The 24,239-nt window shown below is 33.4% G+C and overlaps 1 protein-coding gene across 1 annotated transcript in view; it reads left to right on the top strand.

Annotated features, from left to right (window-relative positions):
* The window catches only part of LOC126746070 (Fanconi anemia group I protein), a 238,121-nt gene that overhangs the window by 65,469 nt on the left and 148,413 nt on the right, over window positions 1-24,239 (top strand). The window contains exons 6-7 of the mRNA XM_050454171.1: window positions 3,629-3,846; window positions 21,709-21,910. Of these exons, the coding sequence (XP_050310128.1) occupies window positions 3,629-3,846; window positions 21,709-21,910 (420 nt within the window). The remainder of the gene's footprint in view (window positions 1-3,628; window positions 3,847-21,708; window positions 21,911-24,239) is intronic.

The following is a 24,239-nucleotide window of genomic DNA, read 5'->3' as shown; positions in this document are numbered from 1 at the left end:
ACACATCTCGTGAGAGTGGAAGCATTACATAATAAGGCGTAACATTGAATTGTTTTAATTTAGATAATTATACCATAAATATAGTTACTTAAGTTTTAAATATTAAAATGAGAAAATGATAATAAATTCATGTTAAATCATACAAAAAAAATCAAAAGAAGAATATGGTTAAGATTAAAAGAATGTGCTTACGGGTCAAGTTCCATGGTGTTCTTCTTTCGGGGGCGAGAGCCCGCGATGGGCAATTTTTCACCACATAGGGCTTACGGCATGATGTGTGTTGACGGGGCTAAGGGCGGCGAAATTATTTTTCAGGCTTCAGGGCGAAATCCTCATCACTGCTGGGTCACGGCTGGCGGTTTACACTGTCATATTTAAGGAGCCCTAAGAGAGATTTCTCAATGGAAACACGGAACACCAAATAAAATGTCACCAACGGTGAAAACTACTTACGAAGTTTCGAGAGGCATCAAACTACTAAAACCCATCCTGCTTCAAAAATATTTCGTTGAAACTGAAGAAACACTAATGCATTTTAGTTTTAGATGTTATTTTAACAAAAAAGGTGCTGGCGGAGAGAGATGATAATAGATTTATTTCAAACCTCTCTCCGTCACAGCGGGCAGCACGGTTCACTCTTGACGGACGCAGGAGCTGGAAAGACCCCCAGATGCGTCGCGGAACTGCTTAAGTAGTAGTCCAAAAGACGTCTGGGCGCAAGACCGGAGATTGAGGAACTTCACTCGTTACTTTATGGGTTTAGCCGCTATGGGCCCAACCAAAAACCCATACATAGGTCACTAATAAGCAAACCATAGAGTGCCTAGTGGAAAGTACAATTACGGGCCAAATCTTAATAATTCGACACGCGGCGCCACTGGCGTCCGCTTTAGTAAACCGGTTGACCAATTCAATTGCCGTGAAATCTTCTCCATGCACAGCATATTGTAAACAATAACAAAGAATTAAAATGGTGATAATATTGATAGTGGTTTAATGAAAAATATTGGCGAATTCCATTAAGAGTCGAAGGCAATTGTAATTATGGTGGGTGTCTCAGTTTTGAAAGAAAAATTTAGAATAAAGTCATTTTTAAATATTTTAACCAAATGAATAAAAGTTAGGATTCTCCAGATCCCGTCTAAAGCGTAATTAATCCTGCAACACTCTCAGTAAAAACTGCAAAAAATTTAGACGAATACAGGTAAAATTTTATACTTTCATAAACGTGTAAATTGCAAAAGCTGCAAAACACATCAAATAATAACCTCATATGACCCCCCTTCCCAACTATTAAAGGCGATAGACCCATCCTTAAAGATTTCTTTAAAAACACGACGAAAGTAATACAAAAACAACCCAAAAATTTATCTGGGTACGTATAATTCTCAATATCAGTGGGTTAGAGAGATATACACAATCACTTGCACAGCCTAAAGTAGAAATCCCCAGATCGCAAGTGTTTTATCTTTGTTTAATAGACTAGCTAAAAAGAGGTGACAAGTCTGGGAGTGCTGGGAGTGTTTAAAATGATTTGTAAAATACTTGGATTTTAGTCCGCGGTTAATTTTTTTGATATTATTTTCTTGTGATATTTTTTTGTTTCTAAAAATGGACATTTTCGAAAGAAAAATAAAAAATTGTGTAAAACATGGGGTTTAACGTATATTTAAAATGATTTCATCGATAAATTATTTAAAATTTTGCCATTTAAACATGTATATCGTGCGACAATAAATACGAGATAGACGCACGGACTATTCAGTGCGGCATTTGCTACACATCAAAGATTCTAATAGATCTCTGAACTGGATTTTAAGCCAATTAAATTACGGCTACCGAATCATCAGCCGAAGCGAATCTTCAAAAAAAAACTTGTTGCTTTCTAGTTATAGAGTAATTTTAAAAATATTGAACGTTTTTTAAATTTATTTTTGGACTTTTTTTGAGTGTTTTTTAATTTTTTTACTTTAATATTAATATTACAGTTTAATATACTTAATAGATTCGCGCCTATTTTTTATGAAAAAATCATTTATTACTTTAATAAAATATGTTGATGCCAGTGCTGTTTGGGTATTTATAAAAATAGAAGACTGTGTGCCAAATCTGGTTTAATTAAATTTCCAGTCTCAACTACAAAATAGGCGTTAATTTCTGGAATAAACACATAGAGAAGGTCTGATCTTGCATAAAATCTAAGTCTAGGTTTCTTCAAGTTGTTTGTGTGTGTGTCTGTATGTCTTATCAGAAATATAATTAAAGTACGCGGATGTTTGCTATATTTGTTATCAATAGTATTTTCAGAGAAATATTGCATCATTTATTGGGGAATTTTTTGAAAGCTGTAATTTATGGTTTTGGAGTAAAATTCTTAGTAGAAGGTATTGGATCTAGATTTCTTCGATTTAACGAAGAATTTGAATTATTTTGTGTGATAATGGAAATTGTGTGGGAGCAATCATCGTGGAGGTGAAAATGGGTTGTGTATCGGTTGAGTTTTTTTTAAATGTGGAGGTGATTATAGAGGTTGTATAGGAACATTTATTGGTTGATTATAAGAATTATTTATAATTCAAAGATGCTACTTGATGCACTCCACAGCAATTTTTCCAATAGAAAATATTGTTTACATTGGATTTGACTTTCGATATTTCGATTATTATAACTGGTCACAAAAATGCCCCAGTTTGTATATCTAACTGAGCTATATTAGCATTTCATCATACACTATCTATAAACATCAAAAGCGTTACATTACGAGAACTATTTCTATATTTATTCAAACGTTCCTTTAAAGCTGTTAGCTTAATCTAAAGGTGGTACTTAGTGTTTTCTAAATGGCACATTTTCTTCTTCAAGTGCGGTAAGGTTTACCAGTTTATTGAGATACTTTCTACATTAATTTTTTAACGAAGGAAAACCGAGAAGCTTTTGTAGCTGTCCTATTTGTTTTACGTGGCATCTGAAATAAAACAGATATATTTATCTAAAATAACCTAGTATATACGTAAAAAATAAATTCTAAAAACTAATGGGATAATGTTAATAAGCCATGCTCGGCTATTACCTGCTGACCTACTGTACCAATCACAATTTAACCCAATTAAATTAAGTAAATTATTCCAGGGATGTAATAAGCATAAAAGTAATAAAATAGGAATATAATTTTTTTGGTTATCTTAGGTACTCATCAGCAGTTTTTATTCTGAGTGTTTCTTAACGGAAGCGGCTAAGTGTTTACGATTTGGCAAATAATATAATACGCTACCCACCACTGTAAGTTTCCATTGATTAAAAAATTAACAACAGTTTCAATAATTTTACACTTAGTAACGAACAATAATTTTTACGTTTAATTACTGAGAGTTACTAAACGTACAATAGGAAAGAAGGTTGAAAGGAATGAAAATAACATGCCTAATATTATACTCATAATATTTTAGTTTATGCTTAGTTTAGTGGGCTAATAGAGTGTATCAAATTTCATAAATTTAATCTGTTTTTATTGTTTTAATATTGGCTAAAAAATGTAGCCTCATTTTTTTAAATATGTCAAATTAGGTTAATTAGCCAGGATTTTTTTGCTAATAATGTAATCTGAAAAACGTTTTATTTTTATTTTTAGAGATAGAGAATTTTTACTGGAAGCATTCGCAAATTTTGGTTTTGCCTTACTGAGTGTAGGATCAGCACTTGGAAGAGATCCTATTGCGGAAAAACAGTGGAATCTGGGTACCTTAATATTATTAAAGATTATTAAGAAAAGAATAAACATCGCCTCGATAGTGTTAAAAATGTTTTGCAATCACATTTTGACTAGACACAGTGCACCACAATATATTGGTAAGTTTTTTACCTACAATTGTATCGAATATTTTAGTGCGCTGGACAGATATTGTTATTATACATGTACATACATAGATAGTTTAGGCTATGCTTTCTTACTAGGTTGTAGTTGTACTTAGGTTTTAGTGGTACTTGTACAATATCTGCTTTATTTCCCACGCATTAAAAGGGTATGGGGTTAAATATAAACCCGGTACCTTATATATAATTCTTACGTATACTTGTTAAATTAAAAAAAAGGTACTTAGTAGTATTCATTAAAATACAGGGTGGCGCATAAGAACCAAATGTTTTTAGGTTGGATAGTACGCGGGCATTGGAAAAATGCGGGGCGTACACCATCTTGCGATTCGTTTTTTGACTTAAAGCGGTTCCGTCATTTTACTTTGAGTCGCAACCATGGAGCCATGGACGTTAGAACAACGCGTATTTAATTAATATTGTTTTGTTAGAAGTAGTGAGTTAGTGACTGCAGTTCAAGGTGAATTCCGTCGAAGATTCAATATTTATCGAAATGACTCGCTCCCCGCTCGAGACACGATCTTAGTTGGGTTCATAATCGATGAACGGAGAACTCTATAATGATATAAAAACCACCTGGCCGTTAGCGTACTCAATAGAAAGTTGAAAAGATTAGACAAGCGGTATAGTAGAGCGCACTCCGCTCTGCTCATCGTCATTCAGCAGCACTTCGCATCAGCAATCGCGTACAAAAACAAAATAACGGTTGTGCAAGAATTAAATGTTAGAGATTACCCACAACACTTGGCTTTTGCGCAACAAATACTTTAAGTTTTTCAACAGATTGAAAACCTTTCCTTAGTTATGAGTGATGAAGCCCTTTTCCGCCTTAATGAGGCCGTCAACAGACAGAATTGTCGTTACTGGGCTGACGAAAAACCGCGAGAAATGTATGAAAAATCACTCCACAGACCTTTGATAATAATTGGGGAAGCGGTAACATAAATTTGGTCGTTGGACCATATTTTTTTGAAAAAAATGGGTTTTGTTTTATTCATATGGTTAACAACTTTTTCATTCCTGAGCAAAAAGAGGTATGGATATCCAAGATTTGTGGTTTCAGCAAGAAACCACAAACGGCACACACCGCCAGAGCATCTATGGTTGTTATTTGCTGCCTCTTTCCTAACCATCTCATATCCCGGTTTGACGACATTTTATAGCCTCCCCGATCCCCTGACTTATTCATATGCGATTTTTTCTTGTGGTGATACTTAAGTTGCGTGTTTACGAGACCTCCCCGTACGTTAGATGAATTAAAGGAAGCGATTTGTCCCAATCAATAGAGATCTACTGAAAAGAGTGGAGGTAAATTTTCGAGAATGGCTTCAACAGTGTATCACTGAAAACGGTCATCACATGGCAGATATTATTTTCCGATTATAAATATCTTAAAATGCTTGGTTATTACATATATTGTGCTACCAATAAATTTTTTTAGAGTAAGAACTTAAAGTTTTATTGTTAGTTTAAAAACACTGCCAATGCCCCACCCTGTATAATTAAACCAGCATGGCAGTCTGATGGAATGTAGAACCTATGAATATAAACATTAATCGGTATTTGGCCAAATTAGTCTCCTGTCATCAAAGAGACTATAGCTTACACCATAACTTTGGCTTATACAAAAGGGTCTGTGACCGAAACTTCAAACATTTTGAGATGGACCATACAAAGTTCTGGAAGCCATATCCTTTACAGGATAGAAAAGCTGCTGCGGTGTAAAGCTCGAATCATTAACTTCAACTTATTATGGAAACCACGAAGACGCTAAGCTGCGGCAAATTCAACCAAAGCCAGATTTAACATTCGCTTGATATAGAGCCCATAATTTTAATGGTCAAAAAAGTTAGTACGGCGTGATCTGTGCAGCAAGACCTTTACTATATTTATGTTTATAGTCCAGTTTTTTTTTGTATGATCGGCCGTCCCATAACAACGCACCACAAAAGTATTTTTCGGATAAAAAATATACTTACTGTAGAAAAAACAACTGAGAAATGCAATAAACGCAAAAAATGAGTTTTGCAACAATAAAATTTACAATAATTGTTTGAATTGCACACTGCGCACTGAAATTGTTAATTAATGAATACAAAACTCTTATGCCTCGTATGGACTATATACAGTGCTTTCATTTCAACACGATCCACCCTTGAAAACTTTCTTAAAAAAAAAAAAAAAACACGTCAAATTAGTTATACAGGGGGACGTTTAATTATGTATTTACTGAAGTTCTGTCAATCACCTCCTCACCTCCAGCTAACCTCACTTTAATATGTCAAATGGGAACCCCCATCGTGTGATACATCATAGTAAGGAGCGTAAAATTTTCTATTCAACGGTACCAAAAAAAATGAAATCGGTAAATGTGTAAGCAAATAGTTAGCGAATATGTCTAGAAATAATGAATATTTTATTTACGCCAAACTTTGGTATGTCAAATGGCTACTCCATGGTGTGATACATTATTTTAAAGGGCATTTATTATGCTATCAATGGTTGTAAAAAAAAATAAAATTAATTGACCAAGAAGCAATTAAAGTGTAAATCGGTAGGGTAGAAAAACAAATTTAATTAGTTTAACAAATTTATTTTATTAAATGTTTAAAATGCGCGCCGTTATTAGCAAGACAATAAAAAAGCCTATTTTCAAACTCCTTACGAACATTGGCAAGGGTCTGTCCACTAATTTCTCTGCATTCTTGAAATATTCTATTTTTTAAATTCTCAATACTCTCAGGTGGGGTTTTATAAACTTTGCTTTTTAAGTAGCCCCAAAGAAAAAAGTCTAGTGGGGTTAGGTCCGGAGACCGCGCTGGCCATTCGATTGCACCACGTCTGCCAATCTATTTTTCTCGAAAATTTTCATCAAGCCACTCTCGAACTACCAAAGTGTAGTGCGCGGGAGCTCCATCCTGCTAAAAATGTATATTATTTTCATTTAATAATATAGCACCATGTTGATCTACTTGATTTTCCATAGATTGGATGATGGAAGGGTATATTGCATTTTCTAAAAGGTTTAAATAAATTTCGCCAGTCAAATTTTCTTCCAAAAAAAATGGCCCGATTATTTTATTCCCATAAATTCCTGCACAAACAATAATTTTTTGGGGATATTGGGTATGGCCTTCCCGAAAAACATGCGGATTTTTATTATCCCAGTATCTACAGTTATGTCTGTTCACCAGATCAGTTTAAAAAAAAGGTCGATTCGTCACTGAAGCAAATGTTCTTCAATAAATGGGGATCGTCGTCAATTCGCTGGCACGTCACTTCAAAAAATTGAATTCTCCTATCAAAATCATCTTCTCCGAGTTTATGAAGAATATGAATTTTATAAGGAAAGAACTTATTTTTTTTTAAACTTTATTTACGGAACCAGTAGAAATATTTGTTAGTTTTGCGGCCTTTGATATAGACAAAGTTGGATCCATAGCAAATTGTCCTGGTACTTCAACTTGGCATGCTTCATCGACAACTCTATTTTCATATTTTTTCTTATTGCAAATCGATCCCGTCTCTTCAAATTTTCGTATCAATTCTAATACGTATTTATGGCTCACGTTTTTATCTTGATACCTTTCATTAAATGCTCTTGCGGTTCTGCGAGCACACCGATCTTGAGCTCTATAAAGGAAAATTATTTCTATTCTTTCGGCTAGCGCATACACCATTTTATTAACTCACTCTTTAACTAAAATTGAAAAATTGCACGCGTCAAACTGACAGTTTTAACAATAATAAATCGCCTGCTTTTTAAACGCCTTAAAAATGTAAGGTATTGCAGTGTTTTTTTGTACCTATTAGGTAGGTTTCGCAAAAAATATAAGTGAAATAAATACACATACAAAGTTATAAGACTGCAAAGATTTTTGCAAAAAATTTGAAGACACTCTTTTTTCTCGCAAATAACGGTACACATTCTTTACTTAAAAAAATGGTAATTCTGCAATTTAGCGGCTTTTGTCAAAACTAACGAAAAATGGTCGGGTTTTTTGCAAAGTAGGTAGACTTCGATATATATTTTTCACTAAGAGTGGCGGAAAGCCAAATTTTATCACGAAGAGGGTGTTATCACGCACTAAATCACTCACTATAGGACGCGATTAATCATTAGATTAACCTTGTATACCATTAGTTTTGTCAACAAATAGGTGACAACTGAGTTGAGGTTAGGTGTGGTGTTGCCAGTTTTGTTGCATTTTGTCACTCTGCAGCTAAAGCCTTGTCTCCAGTCTGGCTTTCTCTAAAGTGGAGAATTCACTCTGTATTTGAATCCCATCCCATTCCATCAATGGCGTAAAATTCCATAAGGTAAGATTCCGGTAAGATTCAATCAATCAAGCTTACGCTCCCCGTTGGGTGTTGATGAACTCTTGGGTGTTAATGAACCTCCCAACGGGGAGCGTAAGCTCCCCGTTGTGAGGTTGGTTTGGTTTGGGTTGGGTTGGGTTGGGTTGAGTTGGGTTGGGTTGGGTTGGGTTGGGTTGGGTTGGTTTGGTTTGGTTTGGTTTGGTTTGGTTTGGTTTGGTTTGGTTTGGGTTGGGTTGGGTTGGGTTGCGTTGAGCTGGGTTGGGTTGGATTGAGTTGGGTTGGGTTGGGTTGGGTATATCTATGGTCTGTGCGCAGCACCTTATGTTCCCCTCGCGGTGATAGAGAAACGGAACAAACCAAAACACTGCACACATACTCCCAGAGTCGACAGCCCACCAAGAAAAGGTAAAAACAGTTTTTGTGAATTTATTTTACGCATAATACCTAACATTTCACGTGACTAAAAAATATAGAGTAAATTCGCCACTTTAGAGAAGGCACTCATGAGTCAGCCACACTGGGGACAAGGCTGAAGCTGCAGAGTGACAAAACGCAGTAGACGACAGAACTGGCAACACCACACCTAACCTCACCTTAGTTGTAACCTATTTGTTGTCAAAACTAATCCAATACAGGGTTATTCTAATGACGTTATTCTATTCATGTCCCATAGTGAGTGATTTAGTGTGCGATAACACCCCCTTTGTGATAAAATTTGGCTTTCCGCCACTCTTAGTGAAAAATATATATCCAAATCCACCCATTTTGCAAAAAACCCGACCATTTTTCGTTAGTTTTAACAAAAGCCGCTAAACTGCAGAATAATTTGCTTGAACTAAATGTACTGTTTGTTACCACACATTTTAACTTCTAAATTGCTTGTATTTTTTTTTGATGACCTATTATAAAAAATGTAAGAATTTTAAAATGATGTAGGTACCACACTAATAGTACTTATTTAAAATACAAAAGTTTGGCGTAAATAAAATTTCTAGACATTTTCGCTAACTATTTGCTTACACATTTGCCGATTTCATTCTTTTTTTGGTACCGTTAAATAGAAAATTTTACGCTGCTTACTATGATGTATCACACGATGGGGGTTCCCATTTGACATATTAAAGTGAGGTTAGCTGGAGGTGAGGAGGTGATTGACAGAACTTCAGTAAATGCATAATTAAACGTCCCCCTGTATATCTAATTTGACGTGTTGAATGTTGACGTGCTAATGAAAGCACTGTATAATAGATTTTGAATGGGCTATTCATATGTACGTTCAATCGTACATGCTTTTTAATTTACAGTCCATACGAGATATATTTAATTTATTATTACTAAAATAAGTTGCAAATAAGTTGTTTAAAATGCATTTTATGACAATGACTACTTTTCTGTACATCTTTCAATGTTCTAAAAAAACTAACTAAGTATACTTGTCTTTTTTTTCATGAAATGCAAACATTTGACGTTGTTGCATAGAAATACTGGGAAATTATGTAGCAACTAACGTACTCGATATTCATGTTCAAGCCTGTAATATAAAGCATAGAAAACTGGTTGTTTGCAGTTGCGAAATGTGGTAATTCCTTGTAATTATTATTGCTGATTTTATCACATTTTTATTGACATTTATACGTTTTCTATAACTTTTCTTAACACCTTGTAGACATTCTACTTTACAAACTTTACATTTCAGAAACTTTGTTCTTCATACAACAAAGTTCCTGATTAAATTAAGTTATAAGTTTATACATTGTGGAATTTGGATGATTTTTGACATTTTAATTGTTTTAACAAGCGTATATAACTGTTCATTTTGATTATATAACATGTGAATTTTTTGCTATACTCTTTTTTCATAATATAGTAATACATTTTGTGAATATTTTTTTGTTTAATTTCTGAAAGACAGAGCGAGTATCTAGTGAGAAATAAATGGATCTTTCAGAAATTACGGCATGCAAATAGAAAAAGTGATATACAAAGAACTTGTTTTTAATATGCAGATTATTCAAAGTTGGTGCCAAATCTAGATTTCAAACTTCCCGCTGTTATGACGTCACAAATCTATTTTCGCTTCCGGTTAGTACATTCCTCGACTCTCGGGGGCGCTCTCAGCTGAGGCTTCAGTGTCCTGTTCATTACTTTTGCTGTAATATGCCAGAGACCACAGACGATACTAGTGATCATGAAGATAGTGTATTTGAGTTTGAACTGCCAAGTATTACGTTGGACAGGGAAAACGAAGAAAATGAATGAGGGATACAGAATAAATCGAAAAATTAATCGTTTTTAACCCAAACCCTTCTCAGATAAAAACGATGAGATTGAATTGATGAGAATGAAACTTCAAGACAAAGCCCAAGATTAATGTAATTTTTGTATTTGATAAATAGAAGTGATTTTAAGGTTTTTAAAAAGGAACAATAAATATTTTTTAAAGACAAATGAATCTTCTATACTGTTTAAATAACGATATTTTAATTATAATGTTTTGTATAGCAATCAATTTTAAATAAACCTTTTTTTTTCAATTACCAACATTTATATAAATAAATAAGTGCCCAAAAAGTGAAATCCGCATGCAGTAAGTAACAAAATGTTTTTCTGTATTTTCTATTTTTCACTTTTACGGTGAACTGTTGTATTTCACGAAAAAATAGAAATATACTTTTTTTCGAAAATTGGACATTTTATTTACAAAAAATAGTAATCTTGCAACTTAATTTAGTAATAATAAACTAAATATACTTCCTACGTTCGTATAGACTATAAATTCGTGATTTACAAGAAAAAGTACAAAAAAAAGTATGTATGACTGAAAGGACTTGAAAAGCCGTTTTAAAAATCTACCTTATACAGTGTGTCCAAGATAAGGATGTCTATCATGGGGATCTCGGCAGCTATAGAAGATAAGAGGTTGATTAAATTAGAGAAAAGTTGCGCATTTTAGAGCCTAACAATACGCCGTTTAGAAAGTTTAAAAATTTTGAGTAGTTCCAGAGATATTCGAGAAAAACCGAAATTTGCCGATTTCCTTTTTATTTTTTTCTGGCGTTATTTAAAAAGGTATGAAAAAACAAAAGACACTTTCTCATGGCCACTTTTTAAGCTCTAAAAAATAACATTGCGAGTTAGTTTTTTGATTTTTCGTACGACGTTTCGTTTCGAAGAAACCATCATCAACTAACTTTTTTTATATGGCGCGTAAAAAAGTACACCCTGTATAAAATAGCATATTTTATTACGATTATAACGATGTGTTATAATCGTATGACACAATATGTTCCCACAATATTTAAATGTTTTAAAATTTTTTTATTAAATTCCGATGGTTTTGCTGTAGTAAGCGGTGAAATGATGACGCTGAGTATGGTGTAGTAGGCTGCTATTACTCATATTTTAAAATACTAAATAAAATTCACCTTATTGACAACTTAAAAACATTATTCATATACCGTCACGTAGCTAGGTTATTTTAAAGAATGAAACACATTATCAAATTAAAAAACTACCTACTAGAAACCCAAAAATACTAATTTAAATCATAAGGACGGCATAAACGATACTGTTTACCGGAAGGCAGGCCTTTCAGTTTACAAACCGGAAGGCAAGTCGTAGTGTGCGAACAGAGTGAAAGCAGGTTTCTCGCAAGCGGTTATCGGCGCCGAATCGCGCTTATCGCTTTCGACATTTATCCCGTGTTTTTAAATTGGCGCGAACAGAGTCAAAGCAGGTTAAAACAAGTCGGCGTTGACAAACTGCTTACACGTTTTTGTCGGAATTAAAATTAGTTTTATTTCTGCTTTTGGTCGCGCGAGTTGTAAATAATTTGGGCCTATTTTTATTGGATAAAGAACTTCTTATAGCGTCTGTGTTTCAGAGAACCCATATATGGGACAAGCGGAACAAATTCATAGTAATCGAAATGTGACAAATATTGGAGAGAAATAGGCTTAGAAATGAAAGAAGATGGTAAGTATTAAAATGTTTATTATTGTAATAACGGAAAATAAAATAAATGTCATTGTTGTTATTGCATATTATATGTCAACGGATTTTAAGAAAAATAATTTACAAATATATCTCGAATGGTTTTCGCTTCATTTAGAGGCCTTCCTTTCATTTGTCTTTCTGTATTTCTGTTTGAGTATTCCACTGATACACCACTAAGATGCCTTTGAAATCCTTCCTTATCAATAATGGTGTTATGTAAAAAGCATATACATTTAATAATATTGTCTGCAGTCTCGATGTTGGTTTCAATGCATTTTGAAAGAATGCGCCATTTAGCTGTAATTATTCCAAAAGTGCACTCTATGTACTTTTTAGCTCGAGATAACCGTTTATTAAAACATTCTTGTTGAATACTAAGATTTTTCCCACCAAAAGGTTTTAAAAGAAAAGGCAGAAGTAGATACGCTTCGTCATTAATTAATACGAAAGGTGCCTTCATCGTTGCTTTAGGTAAATAAGATGGTTCGGGAATATTAAATAGATTATTTTTTAGCAAATTGTATAGCTCGGAGGCTTGAAAAGTACCTCCGTCACTCTGTTTACCGTAGCCGCCAATCTCCACAGTAATAAATTTATAATTCGCATCTGCAACTGCTTGTAAAACTACAGAAAAATAATGCTTGTAGTTATAAAACATGGATCCCGAATTTTTGGGACAAACAATTCCAATATGCTTTCCGTCGATGGCGCCGATGCAGTGGGGGAAATTCCAAATGTTATTAAATTCATCTGATATTCTTCGAAAATCTTGTTTTTACGGAATATCCATGTGAATATCTTTTAACTCATCCCATATTGCAGAAACTGTTTCTTTAACTATTTCACCTGCAGTGGATGCGCCAATTCCAAATGCAAACGAGATTTGTCTAAAGGATGATCCAGTTGCCAGATATCTGTAACAAAAATATACTCTTAAGAGGCATAATCAGCACGTGATCGGATTTTAACACATTCACAGCGTTCGTCACTAAATGGCAACATAGCATACAACAAACCGATTCCCGATACGAATTCTTTCCATCGCGTTTGCGATGTTGGCATATAGTGCAAGATATTATGAAATTTTAAGAATTTTATCATTTTTGTATTGTTAAGATTGACGCTTTATTTATTTAAATTTTGTGTTTAACCATTTGAATTAGTTTCCTAAAAATGGGTTTTCTTCTCCGCTACGAAGAGATTTTTTTATGTTTTTTTTTTAATAAAGAAAAAAAAATCTATTAAATAAAAATTATAAAAAAGGCGTTCGTAGCGGGCTTCTTATAGGCATAAGAATACCATTAGTGAAAACCGCACTGAAATATCTCTTTAAATAAAGCAAATATTTAAACAATAAGAATTACTAGGGTGATTAATGCTCTTAAGTATCTCGAGGACGAGTTTCAAAGTAAAAGTAGGTTTTTCTTTCAGAGGCCAAGGTGCGAAAGCAGTGAAAGTATCTGCGGGACCAGTTTTCGGTCGAATTGGGAAAATTTCCTACACCAAGATCTGGTGATGCGGCAGAAGATACACCGACATTAAAATGGCCTTTTTTAAGCAACTACTGTTCCTAAAAGATATTGTTAAGCCTAGAACAATGATAGGAAATCTACCCAGCACCATTAAGTCCACCCAAGAAACGTCGTCAGAAGAACCCAAGTCTCCCGTTGAATGTGAGGAAAATAGCGGGAATGTAGAGGCTTCTCAAGTAACAAAAATTGACCAGATAAATGTCACAGAAAATGACATCACACTATGTAGTTCGAGCCCAACATCTTCAATTCAGACTCCTGTTATGAGACAAAAGAAACGTGGAGCCACCTAGACATTTAATGCATCTATGCTAGATATAAGACGACGCAAAGTAGAATATCTGGAAAGTAAATCTAAGCGAAGCTGCTCCAGAGATCAAGATGACGACCATCTATTCTTTTTCAAAAGTTTGTTACCTCATGTAAAAAAAATACCTCAAAACAAAATTTTGTCTTTTCGATGTCGTGTTCAGGAATTGGTAGATCAATTTTCATATCAATTAAACTCTCCTTCATCTCATCATCTACGTTATCCTATTCTTCTCAGCCTTCTCCTAGCTATATAATGAACGATTAAACTACGCATTTTTCCACTCATCAAAACCACCTACCTACCAAAAGCAGACTGATTTTTCTGATTCACTTACTAAAAGCCAACAACCAAATTCATCGGACCCGAGTGCTACAAATTTAACGTTTTCCTCTCCGAATAACTTCTTAAGTTTCAGTGGAAGTGAATTCATTTAAAAAGAAAAATGTAAATTATCAATACCTACATAATAAAAGCTGTTTTTAAAAAATTAAGTCTTTCATTCACGTGAATTATTAATGGCAAAAAAGCTACTTACCTCAAAGTAATAACCAATTTTTCTTCTGGAAGGATAGGCTGCTTATGTAGATTACACCAATCTTTTGATAAACGATTTTCCACCTTTTTTAAAATGTAATTAAAAGTTTCGTGGCTCATTCTAACGTACTGAAAGAATCTTTCATTATCATCCTTTAATTCTTTTTATAAATGATGGTATTCTCCATAAACTCTTCTTTCGAGGTTAATAGAATGTATACCAATTTGTTTTCTTTTTATTTTTGTCGATACAGATTCCAAAATAATCAGATCTTCATCAGAGGACGACGAGAACGACATTTTTGTTATAAGTACATAGACGCACTGGCAGATTTTCTGCTTTGTCTCGTTTTTACTATGAACAGTCCCGGCGCGAGAAACCAGCGCCGATTGGCGCTGGTTACCGGTGAGCAGGAAACCCGCTTTCACTCTGTGCGTACCCGTACTGTTAGTGGCGATATTAGCTGGAAGGCGAAGCCTGAACCGGGACCGTCGAAAGTCTATCTGATAGACTGTCGACTGTCCCGCCTGAACTCTCGGTCTACTGAAAATCTGTCCAGTGTTGAAAATTTATCTTCCGGTTTTGCTTTTCGTTGACAAGCCGGAACGTGTATGAATTAGTTGTGAGTACAGGCCAAGAGTTAGCAGAACTTTTTCGATATTTAGTTTACTTGTTACTCTGTGATTTAAGTTTCTTATTAAATTTCTTGTGCTCATAAAAATGGCCGATATGAGAACGTGGTCTCACGAATTTATTACCGAATTCATTGGAACTTTATAGATCATTGCCCGGTTTATACGATATAAAAAGCAAGCAATATTTGAACAAACCTTTGAAGTTAGCTGCTTAAAATAAAATGGTAGAAAAATTAAAAGCAGTAGATCTAGCAGCAACACAAGATGTGGTAAAGAAAATAAATAATATGCGCAGTTCGTACCGCAAAGAATTAAAAAAAATTAAAGACAGCCAAAGAAGTGGTTCCAGTGGAGAGGTTTATGAAACATCATTATGGTACTTTTATCTTTTAGACTTTCTTTATGACCATGAAACACCTATAAAAAGCAAATCCAATATGGACGATATGGAAATGAATAACAGCAATGATAGTGAGGTAATTTTTTATTTTATAAATTTGATTTTTTATTGGTCTTGAGCATTGGATTCAATTTCAGAAAACAAACTTTTTACATGATATTTTTTTGTTAAACTGCTCGTCATAATAAAAGGGACAGCTGCATTTTTTTGATGATTTTCAACCACCTACATATACAGGGTGTTTCAAATTCGACTCTCAGCATTGAGATCTCGGTTGCTATAGGAGATATGAAGATGGACCAAATTAGGACAAAGTTGCGCATTTTTGCGCCTAATAATATGCCATTAAAAAAAATTGAAAATTCCTAGCAGTTCTGAAAATAATCGACAAAAAAAAACGACATTTTGAAAAATCAATTTTAATTTTTACTGAGCTTATTTTTTATCCGATTTAAAAATAATTTGCACTTTTGCATTGCCACTTTTTCCGTGCTACATGGTGGTGTTTTTAGATTTTTATTACGACGTTTCGTTTTTTGGCAAAGTTGATGATGGTCATCAACTTTGTTTTTTCTTACGGACGCCATATTTTATTCTTGCATTTTTAAAAAGTGCTTTCCAATACCTTTTCTATTATGTATTGCACTCTATTGAAGATCATCAAAAAATGCCGGTGTCCCTCCTATTATGGCGAGCAGTTTATTTTAAAATGACAAAATAAATTCAATTTTTCGCAACTAATTCTTTTTAAAATATTCAAGAAATAATTCACGCACTTGTTTTGCGTCTTGAGGACAACGTCTACTTCCATGTCCTTTTTGTAACGATGATAGTATCTGTTGATCTGCCAAGATAGCTTCTTCATCCGTAGATATGTTCGTGTACTGGCATGGATTCTTATTTCGTAAATAATTATGCAATACGCATGTAGCCATTACCACAGTTTCTATATTTTCGACAGATATTCTTATTTCGGTATGATATATACGAAATCGATTTGCAAGGATTCCAAACGCATTCTCAATAATTCGTCTAGCTCTACTTAAATGTTTGTTAAAGTATGAACGGTCAGTGTTCAGTTCTTTTTCGCTATAAGGTTTTAAAAAATCTTTTCTAAGCGCAAAAGCTTCATCTCCTATGAATACATAAGGTAAATTATTACGTTGATTAATTGCAGGCAATTGCAAAGCACCCTTTACTAATTCCTTGTAAAAAGATGTGTTATTTATCACCCCTCCGTTAGATACTCGTCGGTTTGTACCGACATCAAACAATATTAATAAGTAATTACTATTTGCAATTGCCATTAATACAATACTGTGAAACTGTTTATAGTTGTAGTAGTATGCTCCGCTGCCTGGAGGTGGTCTTATTCTTATATGTTTGCCGTCAACGGCATCGAGGCAATTTGGAAACTGCCATTTGTTTTTAAAGTCGAGTCCAATCTGCTCCCATTCTGATTCTAAATTTGGAAACTGTAATAAAAAAAAATAAAGTGTTATTTTATTATAAGAGAACGTTAATACTTAAGTAATATATTTTTTTATGAAGAAGCACAAGAAAATGCAATCACCAGCAGCAAATGAATTGGCAAGAGCCGAAAACGTGTCACAGGATGAAGGATGCCAATATGACGAATCTTCAGAAAATATTTTAAGTCCAAGCACATCATCACTTTCATCTACTCGAAAACGTACATCCATAAGATCTAGCAAAAAACAAAAACCAAATGAACCAGACCAATAACAGACAGTGCTAAAATTAGTTGCGGAAAAATTGCAAAACCAAAAAAAATATTCGAATTATGTCAAGAGCTGGACGCATTGCCGCCAATGATGGCAACATATTGCCAAAAAATAATAAATGACGCCTTATTCAATGCAAAGTGCGGGCAACTAACAGCACACTCAAGAATTGTGACTGACTCGCAAACAAGTAGTACTTCAGTTCAATACCTATAGCCATACAATTTAATACAATGACAACAGATTATGACAATCAACCATCAACTTGCCAAACTCCCACAACATGTGGTTATTACAATAGTTTTGTACCATAAGTTTTTTTGTGAAGTAAATTATGTACTTATTATGTAAAATAAAAATTATTACAACGTAGCTTACCTTATAATATCTATGTTTAAGAACCTCAATTATTGCCTGGCACATTTCAGGAATCATTCTCCCCAGACATTGAGCAGAGATACGGGCTGTGAATTTTAAGTCTTCATAGTTTATCTTTGTCGCTAAGTACCTCAAAGTAGTACTTAATCGTTCATGAGGATTTATAGCTAACCTTGTCAAAGTATCTTCCTTTTGAATTAATGGGGTTACAAGTTCTAGCAATTCCGTATAGGAATTAGAAGATAGTTTCTGTAATCATCAGATTCCAGTCATAATTCATTTATGAGATAAGTGTGGGAAGTAACGTGTCAATTTATTAACCCCTGTTTGGCCATTTAGAACGCTTGCGTTTTTTCTTTGTATGTTCTTTCGGTAACAAAGCAATTGCCAGCCCTATTAACGTAAGATCGTTGTCCGAAATCATGTCTAGTTCCCGCTAAGAACGTTTTTAAAAAACTGAACAAAGCCGTTGGATAGAAAGTAATGTGTATGCTTTAGCCGGAGGTACAGATTTAGCCTTCCAGATTGTAAACTGAAAGGCCTGCCTTCCGATAAACAGTATCGTGTATGCCGTCCTATAGTAATAAATTATTTTATTTATTGTTTTTTTCTTTTAATTAAATAATGGTAATTTAAACAAATTACCATTATTCTCCAAACACAGATAACATCTTTTAACGGTCGAGTTTAAAACACTTCTTAACATATCAGGTGTAATGTTCTCAAATGCTTTAAGAACTATTCTCCTCAGCTGATCCTCAGATTCAAAAACACTACTGTAAACATAATTTTTGCAATAGCCCCAGAGAAAAAAAGTCGAGCGGAGTTATGTCTGGGGAACGAGGCCACGGAACTGTTGAATGTGTTTCTATCATAGACATAGTTTCTATGATAGACACTCTCGCACGATTAGGGCATTGTGTGCGGACGTACCATCCTGCTGAAAGCAACAGTTTCTAACCTTGGCAAGCGGTAAGTTGTCCAAGGATTCTTCTAAATCGCGTTCCAATAAGTTGCGATACCGCTTCGAGGTAAGGGAATTGTTGTAAAAAAAGGGCGCTATTAAAACTGTTCCAAAAATGCCAACCCACATATTAAAACCGAAACGGTGCTGATGTCTAGCCATTTGGTGTACTCGGGGATTATCTCTTAACCAATAATGGGTGTTCTTCCGGTTAAAAATTCCATTATTTCTAACCATGCTCTCGTCGGACCAGATAATCCTATAGGGAAATGTTTCATCCTCCTGATACTTCCTGGTGTACAATTCACAAAATGTTCTGCGCCTTTCTTCGTCACCAGGTCTGAGACCTTGAAAGATTCTGATTTTAAACGGGAGGAAACAGAAAATGGGCAGTAGATTTTGGTATTCCAGTGGTATTTACAATTTTTCTAACAGATATTTTCCGGATTTTCGGTTACAGCTAATACCTCATTATTTTCTTTTTCTTCATTGCAGGGCTTATTTCTTGACAATACTGGCTTCTTAAACGCACCATACTGCTTAAGATTAAAAACCAATCGTCCGAAAATTTTTGTACCAGGTTGTTTCCTGTCTGGATAGTTATTTAAATACATACGACCAGCTTCAACGGCGTTGCTGCAGCATAGGATATAACATTTCAACATATCAAACTTTTCCTCAGGTAAAAAAGCGTCTTCCATTTTGTACCAAAAAAAAACTAGCAACAAGACGCAAAATCAGAGTTCAAAAACACAATGTCAACTAAATTTATCAAATAATTAAAACTATTTACTTCACTTAAGATAAAAAAAAATAAAAAATAATGGTTATAATAAAAACTACTTTGACATTTAATTTTTATTTAATTTTGACATTTTCTCAACGTCACTATTTCACAGCCTACTACATCAAAACTATCGGAATTTAATAAAAAATCATTTTTAATAATTTAAATATTGTAGAAACATATTGTGTCATACATCGTTGTATTCGTAAAAAAAATGTGCTATTTTATACAGGGTGTACTTTTTTGACGCGCCATATAAAAAAATGAAGTTGATGATGGTTTCTTCGAAACGAAACGTCGTACGAAAAATCTCGCAATGTTATTTTTTAGAGCTTAAAAAGTGGCCATGAGAAAGTGTCTTTTGTTTTTCCATATCTTTTTAAATAACGCCAGAAAAAAATAAAAACGAAATCGGCAAATTTCGGTTTTTCTCGAATGTCTTCGGAACTACTCAAAATGTTAAAACTTTCTAAACGGCGTATTGTTAGGCTCTAAAAAGCGCAACTTTTCTCTAATTTAATCAGCCTCGTATCTCCTATAACTGCCGAGATCCCCATGATAGACATCTTTATCTTGGACACACTGTATAGGCCATACTAGGCATAAGAGTATAACATTCGTTAATTAATAATTATTGCAAATTTTATTGTTGCAAACTAATTTTTCGGGTTTATTGCATTTTTTTAGGCGTAAATTGAAATTATACGATTTTCACTACTAAACTAAACTACCCTGCACAAATTCATTTCATGAGTAATTTTTTTAATGTGCAGTATACAGGGTGTAAATAAATAGATGCGGAAAAATTGAGAGGCTTGGGTAAATTTTAAGAAAAGAACTTTATATGAATGTATGTTTTAAAAGACGTAACTTTTAAGATACCGGGTGATAAAGATTGAAGAAAAAAATATGTTTTTTTACAATACTTGTGAAACCCCTGTAGATATTTTTGTTTAACCCCTGTAGTAATATTTGGTATGTATTTTCTATGCATCAAAAGGCTTTTTCTGAGGCTCACTGATGATTTTTTTATTTTTCTCAGTGACGTTCGTGCAAGGTTTAAAGTAAATATTTTTTATGAAAAATATGGTACACCACTGTTTACTTAACCTTTTAACTTTTTTTTGTATTTTACCTAAACTCTCAAATAATGTATTAATCTGTATTAACCTGTTAAATATCTGCTGATGATTATTGATTGATTGTCAGTTCTTGCCATAGTTGAAGCTCATCACCAACAACAATTTTCTTTAAATGTATGGGTTGGAATCATTGGAGACCACCTTATTGGCCCACATTTTCTACCACAGAGATTGATTGAATGGGGAAACATACACTCGTTTTCTCTCGTTGCAGGACTTCTTGAGGTGGTGCCCCTAGATGTTAGAAGAGTAATGTGGTTTATGCACGATGGGGCTCCTGCCCATTTTAGTTTATTCGCACGTCGTTATTGAGACCAAACATATGCAAATCGTTGGATAGGCCAAGGCGGTCCTTAGTTTTGGCCACCTCGGTCACCAGATATAAATCCACTAGATTTTACTACATGGGGTAATTTAAAAACTTTGGTGTACAGTACTTGGTGTTGTAAATTTGGTACATTCCGGTACTGGATATTGTTGACTTGAGAAATCGAATCATTAATTCATGTGCCGTAATTCAAAATTCTCTCGAAATTTTTTATCGGATTAGACAAATGCGGCGATGTATAGACTTTTGCATAATGGCAGAGGGTGGTCATTTTCAACATGTTTTATAATTATTTAATTTCTTTTTAATCAAAAATTACAATCACATCTAAACATTAATAATAAACTCGTAATACATAATTTTTTTAATCGAATACGCAACCTCGGACAAAAGAAAGTCAAGAGATCAAATTTGATCAGAAATAAATGAGAATTACAAAAACAAACAAAAAAATTAAAAAAAAAGTGGCGTACCAAGCTTCAGAAAATGCCTTTTGATGCATAGAAAATGCATACCAAATTTTATTAAAATATAAGAGGTTTTACAGGTATTCTAAAAAAACATATAGTTTTCTTCAATCTTTACCTTTCGGTATCTCAAAAGTTACGCCTTTTAAAACATACGTTCATATAAAGTTTTTTTCTTAAAATTTACTCAAGAATCAGCTCCTGAATTTTTTCGCATCTATTTATTTACACCCTATATATTACTAAACTTTTTGAAACTTATTATAGTAATATCTTTATTAATTATATTTTTTTAGAATGTTTATATTACCTTTCGAAATCGTCGCCTTTGTTAATGATAGAGAACCAGATCTGCGTTACCGAAATGATGGAAAACATAATGCAAATCCCTAGTTCTGTGGCAATTAATTTACTTGACGCATTGACTCCCCTCACAAAAGTATCAGCCACTTTAAGGGATCAATTTATTTTGATATTAAGGAAATGCCTCTATTCAAGGTAAGAGCTTTTAATTCTAAATACTTATTATACTAATACATTACTAATATTACTAATATATTTAGTTGAAAATACATTTTATAATAATAATAATATTAAACGGTTTATTTCATATCAAAATATTACAATACTACATTTCACCTTACATACAATCTATAATGAAATAAAAGGCTACATCAGCTTGCTTCGGATGAAGCAGCTGCTAGAGCTTAAAAAGTTTGAGAAAAATTATTATGGAAACTACGAGTATTACTATTTTTATAAAATCTTATAATAAGAGCAGGGTTAAATTAAAAAATGGATTTATAATCACAGAATGGTATAATGAGAATGGTCGAACACAGAGAAGAGCAAAAAATAGAAGAGAGAATTTAAAGTGTAAAAGAGACAGATAGATAGAGAGAAAAATAACATAAACTGAGTTCAGCGAGATATACCTCAGGTGTTTAGAAGCAACATATCTTTAATTATTTTTTTTAAACTAGAAACTGACAAGGAGAAATCCAAAACTGTACTACTTTAGAATACCTTTAAGAAAGGTTATTATGGATATGAGTCTAAAATAAACAGAAAACCTATTTCTTTGCATTTTTCGATTTTGAAGCAAAATCAGGCACCAAAATGAGAATTTTTTCAAAACATGTTTTGAATTCAAAATTTCTTGTTTCTGGTTAAAGACTCTTGAAAAATAGTAAAAAAGCTTTATGAGAAAATTTTTCACGATTTATACAAGTGCCACAATATAAAGGGAAAGATTAAGTCCCATAAGAATTCATGTATGGGGATAGACAGACAACCGAGTTTTTTCGTCGATTTTTTTCATTTTTTAGATTTATTTTTGAAAGCCAGTAGTAATAAAATATGAAAAGAATTGACAGGAGGAGAATTGGAGAAAAAAACCATCAACGAATTGAATCGGAGATATAGAAGCCTATTAGTAAAAATGTGGGAAAAAAACAAAAGAAAACTAGTTTTTATCCATGGTACTATTTTTTTTTTCTTAAAATGATTATTGACAAATTTTAATGTAAGCCCTAAACTGACCATTTCCAGTAAAAAAATCCCCACGAAATGTTTCGAAAAAACGAACTTTATTTTTTTCTAAATGAACTGTAACTCTGACAACTTTTTGTTTAAAATAAAAGTTGTTAGAAATATTGCGAGGTATCCGTATGTCAAAACGAATCGGTTTTAGCTATCATAGAATCGGAGAAAATCACTAAACATAAATATCGAAATAATGAATTAGGTTCGTTCAGTTGTCTCGATAATAACCGTTCTGTCTATCTGGATATCGTTGATTGAATATTTGGGAAGATACGCAATCCTGTGTTAAAAAGTGTACCCAGTCGACTATCGGATTGCCGCTCAGTTTCGTGCACCGTGTGGTGCTGCCGCGAAGCGTCAAATCTAGGAACGATTTATTTTAGCTGCGTGGACTTGGCTTTTGGCTTCTTTGAGTCAGGTTTTCAACGACGCTGGAATCTTCGGTTACGCGGCCGTGTTGGATATTTTTTTAAGATATGGGATGATGCTGCCAACTATGTTTTTATTATTTTTTTTGAACATACAGCACAGTGTCATTTATGTGGTGGTCAAGTGATAAGTGATATACTTAAGGGTGGAGGCATATTGAAATTTCTTAAAAGTTACATTTTAAAAACAAATAATTACTTACCAAAATATGTTTTTGAGACAAAAATTAATACAAAAATATATATAAAAAGCTATTTTTACAAAATTACCAACAAAGTTTAATACAAGTTATAAATCCAACAAACATTATGTTTCCTCCATTTTGTGTTCAAGAGGGTCAAGTTTTTAAATAAAGAGCCCGTTGCACTTAATTAACTAAAAACTAATATACAAAAAATATGTGGAACAAATTTTAAGATATAAGTAGGTTTCACGTAAATATTATAAAGAATAATTGAAATAATTCATAAGACTTAATACCGATGGTAATATAACTCCTTGATCAATAATTTTTTGTAAAAAGTAACCCATTTTGTCATGTGATTCAATATCTGAAAAATTGTGCAGCGTAGTGAGATCTGTAAAGTAAGGGGTTGTGAGTGAGGATGTTAATAGAAATAGAAAATATGCCACATTTTAAGTTTTTTAAGCTTTTTTTTATTTTAAGCCATTTTTTTTTTAAGACAAGGGCGATGATGATAACAGCGCTTTTATTTATTTTGTTATTGCCGATATTTAAATGCGCTGTGATCTCGCATAAATAACTAGATAAATGTGGTGGTCAAGTAATGTATTGGAAGGTGCTATCTCTTACAACTTAAATTTTATTAACAAATAATTACTTACCAAAATC

Source organism: Anthonomus grandis, chromosome 17 (assembly GCF_022605725.1).
Source record: "Anthonomus grandis grandis chromosome 17, icAntGran1.3, whole genome shotgun sequence".
NCBI classification, from domain to species: Eukaryota; Metazoa; Arthropoda; class Insecta; order Coleoptera; family Curculionidae; genus Anthonomus; species Anthonomus grandis.
This window is presented reverse-complemented; position numbering and strand designations above follow the sequence as displayed.